This window comes from Artemia franciscana, chromosome 14 (assembly GCF_032884065.1).
Source record: "Artemia franciscana chromosome 14, ASM3288406v1, whole genome shotgun sequence".
NCBI lineage: Eukaryota > Metazoa > Arthropoda > Branchiopoda > Anostraca > Artemiidae > Artemia > Artemia franciscana.
The window spans coordinates 27,313,478-27,319,596 of record NC_088876.1 but is presented as its reverse complement, the minus strand read 5'-3'; the positions used below and the strand labels follow the sequence as shown (position 1 = coordinate 27,319,596).

Here is a 6,119-nt window from a genome sequence, read left to right as displayed (position 1 = left end):
GTCATTATCAAATGAAAGTATGCTAAGGATAATTTTTAGGCTAAATCGTCCGTAAAAAATTTTACTAGAGGGGGGGAGATTTTCAGCGACGATCGAAATGTCGGGACGGGGGTTGACGGGGGATATACTTTACTTTGGATATATTTTTTCACTGAGGAGGTTCCAGTGAGGGGAGGGACAGTATATTTCATGGAGACTAAGCCAGATTTACCTGTATTATTTTAAAAACGAGCAGAAATTAAATAAAAACAAGTTTTTTAAACTGGAAGTAAGAATAAAAATTAAAACTCAAAACAAACAGAAATTATTCCGTGTATGAAGAGTTGCTCCCGCCTCAATATCTTGCTCTTTACGCTAAAGTTGACTATTTGTCCCAATTAATAAGAACGGCTACTGAAACACGGGGGATTCACATTTAAAAACTATGTTCCTGTTACTTTCTCAAAGGTTTGACAACACAATGCAATCCACTCTTGGTTGGCTTGGCTGATGTTTTTATGACCGTTTCCCTGCTCAATAAAAAACATTCTGTTTTTTGGATTGGCCATTGGTGATTTATCAATTTACTCTCTTTTGACAACAAGTCGCTCTTTATCCGCAAAATGTGGTATAGCAATCTTAAAATTTTTATTTAACTAACCTTAAACATTAGAATCAAACATCGCTGTTTTTTTTTCTTAGAGCTTTAGCGCTCTTTATAAGAGTCAAAATGATTGATGGTAATCGCTCCCTCTCTCAAGCCCTTTTAGCTACCCTTCTCCCGAGGACATCTGATCAAAATTAGCCGTTTTACTCAAAATAGTCGGAACGTCATCAAATCGTCTTAATGCTCTTAGTCTTTTTGGCATAACCCAGGATCTAACACAGAACCCCCTCATTCTCAATGATAAATCCTGAATGTAAAGGATGAGCAATTTGTGGAATTTACAACCCTTTTCTATCAATAATTCAAAGGAGACAAAATTACCCGTAAGTATTGTCATTGGGAAATTATCTAGTGCTTTTTCCAAGCGAATTTCTGACCCTGTCTCCTCATATAACATTGTAGATGTATCTAGAATGTATTATAAATGTTCTATTCTTCCAAATCTATAAACTCCCTAAAATAGTTTAAGTTCATGAATACTGACATTACGTTCTAATGCCGTTAAGAAATTCTAATTGAACTAGTAAGTTAATATGTACATAGCTCCTATGATTGTGGTTGCAGCGGCAGCTGCAACCTAGTAAAGGAGGAAACTTGGTGAATAGAAACCAAAAAGTTACAATTACGAAACTATATCGAATAAAAAATTAAAAGTACATCATTGAAATTTTCATGGCAGGATACCTCAGGAAATTTTCATGAAAGTTTGAGGGCTCATTTATAAAAGAAATTATACATCTACGTAACTATGTAATTAAAAAAATACAATATTTAAAATAAAATCGTTTTTATGACAGAAAACTGCATCTTCGTTCACGAGATGAAATGACGTCACCATCGTAAGTTACAATCAAATTGAAAAAAAGAACTATACATAGAATTTAGTCAGAATGACGTCAGTAATATCATTATGAAATGACGTCATAATTGCAGTATATAAACGAGTGTTAGGCTACGTAATTTAAACAGTCTAAAATCTAAGGCCTGTGGACAAGTATATAGCATGCAAGAGGATATGTATAGAAACGTAGATGTGTGTCGGTTGCTGATTCTAAACAGAACCGATACACCCATTATGAAATCTTTTGATGTTGGAGAAGTTTTAAGTGATGTATCTGCTAAATCCTCCAGAAATAGGCTTTTAGAACATCTGAAAAGCTCCAAATATGGGAAACTTAAATATGGTCAGCAGGCTAAATTTCATTTTGAGTGTCAACCTGGACATAAAACCTATGCAGCATCGGAAGAAGAATTTCAACTTAAAAAGGTAATCTTAGAAATTGAAGAAGTATTGAATGGATTAATCAGCAAGATTACTGAAGTGTTTTTGTTACATCAAAGAAAAAATCGTCTGCTTTTGGCTAGTGTCTCTTATATTAAGAAGGTCTGTGAAATTCAAGAAACAATACTTACTTGTTTACAAAGATTCCCAGAAAACGTTATGCAAGATCTAGATATGGTTATAGAGAATTTACATAATGCAATGGAAGCATGGCGTTTGGAAATGATTTCATTTGAGACGGAGGCAGCCAGCCAGAAATATTCCAGCAGTCTTCAGACGTCATACCCACTTGCAGATCTTACTTCAATACAAAACTCCTTCAATAGTTTGTCTAATCCACCTGCGCCCAGAAGTAATAAAATTACCTACATTCTCTATTTCATATTGAATATAATCATGTCTCTTCTTAGCTGGGATACAGTCCGTAATGAAAACCAAAAAGAACAAATGAACTTGGAGGCTACGGATGTTACAGAACACCAAGAAGAAAAAAGAAAATATGAGCTCTTTATTGAACGGATGATGGAAAATTTAAAGGATTTTATTGATTCTTCAGCCAAAATTACAAAGGAATTACGGTTATGTCCCTTGGGCATGTTCTTTGGGTCACAAGTAACCCCCTTTTTAATCAAATATAACGAAAGGAGATATGAAATGCTGCAGCATATTTTAAGAGTCTCCATGTCTGATTTTGAAGAAAAAGAAATGAACACAGCAGTTTTGACTGTAGATGGCTTGGAAAATCTTGTTTCAGAGCTAGTTCAAGATATTGGCACGATTACTTTCAAAAATGAAGAGTTTGAAGAAAGAAATGAAAAAAGAGATGTTAAATTATTAAGTTGGAGAGTTCCAGTAGAAGCTCAAGAAACTCATGATGAATCTTTGATAGCAAGAAAGTCAAATTTAGAAAATAAACAAAACGAAGAAATAAAGGACACATATGTGGTCGACCTGTCTCTTTGGGAAAGTTTTTATGCACAGAAAGCTCTTGAGAAAAGAGACGAACAGTCAAGAATATTTGCTGAGGCCAAGATTGACGATAAAATCCTCGCATTTCAAACGAAAATTCAAGAAGAAGAAAATCGATTTGCAGTTGAGTGCAAGCATAAAGAAATTGAGGCAAAGCTTAGACAAGAAGATCTAGACAGACTTGAGGCAGAAGATCTAGACAGACTTCAGCTTGAGGCAGAAAGAAGAGCTTTTGAATTTAAAGAGGAATATGATAAAATATGGGAGACATTGATGGTCAATTTTGAGGCTGAATTGATGGCTAAAGAAGCAGAAACATTGAGAAGAGACAACCTACAGAAGGAAGAAGAGGAGAACATGAGGATAAAGGATTTACAAAATGTTGTTGCGACGGCAAATATTGAGGTAAAAACAACTGATGAAGAAGAAATGTCGGCAAGGGTGCCAGCGATGAGAGTTGAAAAATCAAGACAGAGGGACTCGAAAACTGAAGCTGTCATTTTGCCACAATCAAGGGAACTTGCCCATAGAGATTTACAAGAATTCCTAAGAAAGTATGAAGACAAAGTCTTAAAATTGTGTGAAGATGATAACACCAAACATGTTCGAGACAATACCAAGAAATTTATACAAACAATATTGAACACAATCACGCCATCTGATTCACGAGGATTTGCTGAGAAGCTGGAAAAGCTTAAACAACTCTTGTCTGGAAAGTCTGTGGTAGATCAAACAAACAAAATATTCTCTATTCCTGATTTTCTTGCACCCTTTGCTATTCTGACATTAGTAGAGAAGTTTTTGAAGCGAGGTGATTTGAACGGGCATGAAACTACTTTAATGTGTGCCAAGCTCATTACGTCCCTGATGTCAGACTTCTCGGAATTCGAGAAGGTCATGCTTGCCAGCTTTAACAAAACTTGTCCTTATCTAGTGCCATTCTTTCCATCTAAATTTGAAGGCCAATCTAAAGAGGATTACTATCGGTGTCGGGGTTATCACTGTGAAGGTGGGGAAATTGAGGAGCCAAATAAATTTTTGAAGCGGATGGAAGCAGTGTCTCGTTTATATTTTTCCCTTTTCATCCAACCCAATCAGAATGTGATGCCTTTACTTAATGCCCAGGAATGGATTTCCTTGATTATCAAAACAGAACCAGAAGTGGATATGACTGCAACACTACTGAATGTTTGTCTTGAAGTATGTTATCCAAAACTGTTACAACTGCAGTCTGAAAGGACAATAGAGTTACTAACTAACCTGGCTGAAAGATACTTACCACGAATCAAAGCAGTCACACCTGAAGGTCATGGTGGCCCCATCCAGAGGCTGGAATTGCTTCTGGAGAAGAATTTGAAAGGACAAAGAAGGTGAACTATAAAATTGTTTGCAGTGGCAAAGTTTGAGCATGGTCTCGTTAATTTTGTGAATTTGTTTATGTATAAAATCTTTTATAACTTGTTACCTGCATACTTTTTGGACTTTTATAAGAAAAGGGAACATGGCTATGAAAATAGAAATATTGATCGGTGCCCATCTGTACCTAGGATAAGCTATAATAATTGATGGTATGAGCTTGATGCCTTCAATTTCTTAACTACTGAAATCCTCAAACAGAGGAAAGAGAAAGAAATCAGAATTAATTTATTGCTCTTGTTGAAATGGACCTCAATTGCATGCTAATGAGCTAAAGAACTTTCTACTAATTTATATTTTTGTTTTGTAATTTCTATTAAATGCCAAATGGAAAAAATAAGTTGATAGATCTTTTAAGCATAATAATGATCTTTACTAGTGTATAAATTGGGGGAAAAACATGACAATATTTACGCCTGGTTGTTTGGTTGATATGACAGTTTTTGGGCCCGATAGTATCATCTGCAGAAATATAAAAGTATATTCGTCAAAAGATGCCTTGTTCACAGAAAAACAAAGTTTGATTTTAGCGGTGTTGTTACTCAAACATTTTTTTTTCTTTTTATAAGGTTAAACCTCAACACAAAAAAAACTTTTCGGGTTTTGTGGTCTTTCTACTAGCTTAAAATGAGGCAATAATTGACCACCATACTGTTTGGTGGTTATGAGATGGCTATGAAAATTTACAGTCTTCAGCAAAAATAAATATTGTGATCGGCTTTCAAAAATATACCAACAGATTTGAAGTACACTTTTTAACATGCAAGCACAGGACGTACTCTACCCTTAGTCTTGCTTCTTAAAGTTCCCAGAGATTTCCTTATGCGCAAATGACAGGCTAAATAAAAGGTATAATGTAGGCTTAATGCTCTAATAATCTTGATAAAAGTGTGATGGGGCAATATTAATAAATAAGAGCTGGGGTTTCACTGAACAAACCTTATAACTATGTAAAAATGTTGAAATGTGCTGTAGCAGTAATGCACGGTCGTTTGTGCTGTAACAGCAAATTCTGATGACAGTTTTTTATTCATTGGAATGATGAAGGAGAAAACCAGTTCCTTCAGAATCTTTTTAATTGGACCTTCAAATATTTTCTTATAAGGGTATGTATATTCAAGTACATTTGCAGCCAAAGAAATTTGTCAGTATTTTGCAAGTTTTTTTTATAACGAGCTATTTTCTGATTAGGGGGAAACAATTGCACCGAATCTTTTGAACTTCGGCTAGACTCTTCCGGGAATTACATGTATTTAATTACTTCCACAGCACTGACTTTAACGTTTCGTATTTTACAGTTCCTTTAAAAATAAAAGGAAAAACAACGTTGCCAAGCATTGTCTTCCAGCTCACCTCTGACCAAGAAATTGAATATCTTAAAAGACAAGATGGTTTTATTAGTAATGCTGGGTCATTAAAAAGTTGTAATTTTTCCAAGAAGAAACTAAACACGAACAAAAGTAGAAATATGCAAAAAACTTCAGGATTAAAAAACCATCAAAACACTCAAAAGAATTGCTTAGGAGTAATTTTGAAGGAAACATTGTAAAACAGAAAGAGTAGTATTCTAAGATTCCTTATTTTATGCTCTTTTCAAAAATGGTGGTCCTTTCCATGAGAATGGACCCCTTCCCCCTAAGAGTCCCAGATATAGTCCTAATAATATATTTTTTCCTTGTTTATCATCTAATGATGCGTAATATTTTTTTTGTACAAAAGGGTTTGGTTTTTATGGCACTTGGTATTAACCAAGTGACATATAGCAGTCGCCAATTCTGTCGGTCTGTCGGTCGGTCTGTCGGTCCC

At 35.0% G+C, this 6,119-nt stretch overlaps 1 protein-coding gene across 1 annotated transcript; it reads left to right on the top strand.

Moving 5' to 3' along the window:
• The first annotated feature begins 1,628 nt into the window (after window positions 1-1,628).
• LOC136035521 (mRNA export factor GLE1-like) lies at window positions 1,629-4,698 on the top strand. Its single transcript, XM_065717362.1, has one exon. It carries the CDS (start codon window positions 1,650-1,652, stop codon window positions 4,269-4,271), a length of 2,622 nt encoding a protein of 873 aa, XP_065573434.1. The 5' UTR covers window positions 1,629-1,649; the 3' UTR covers window positions 4,272-4,698.
• The last annotated feature ends 1,421 nt before the right edge of the window (window positions 4,699-6,119 follow it).

What these genes read in the sequence shown, in the direction of transcription:
- LOC136035521 (XM_065717362.1), top strand. Translation starts at nt 1,650, where the DNA reads ATGCAAGAGGATATGTATAGAAACGTAGATGTGTGTCGGTTGCTGATT.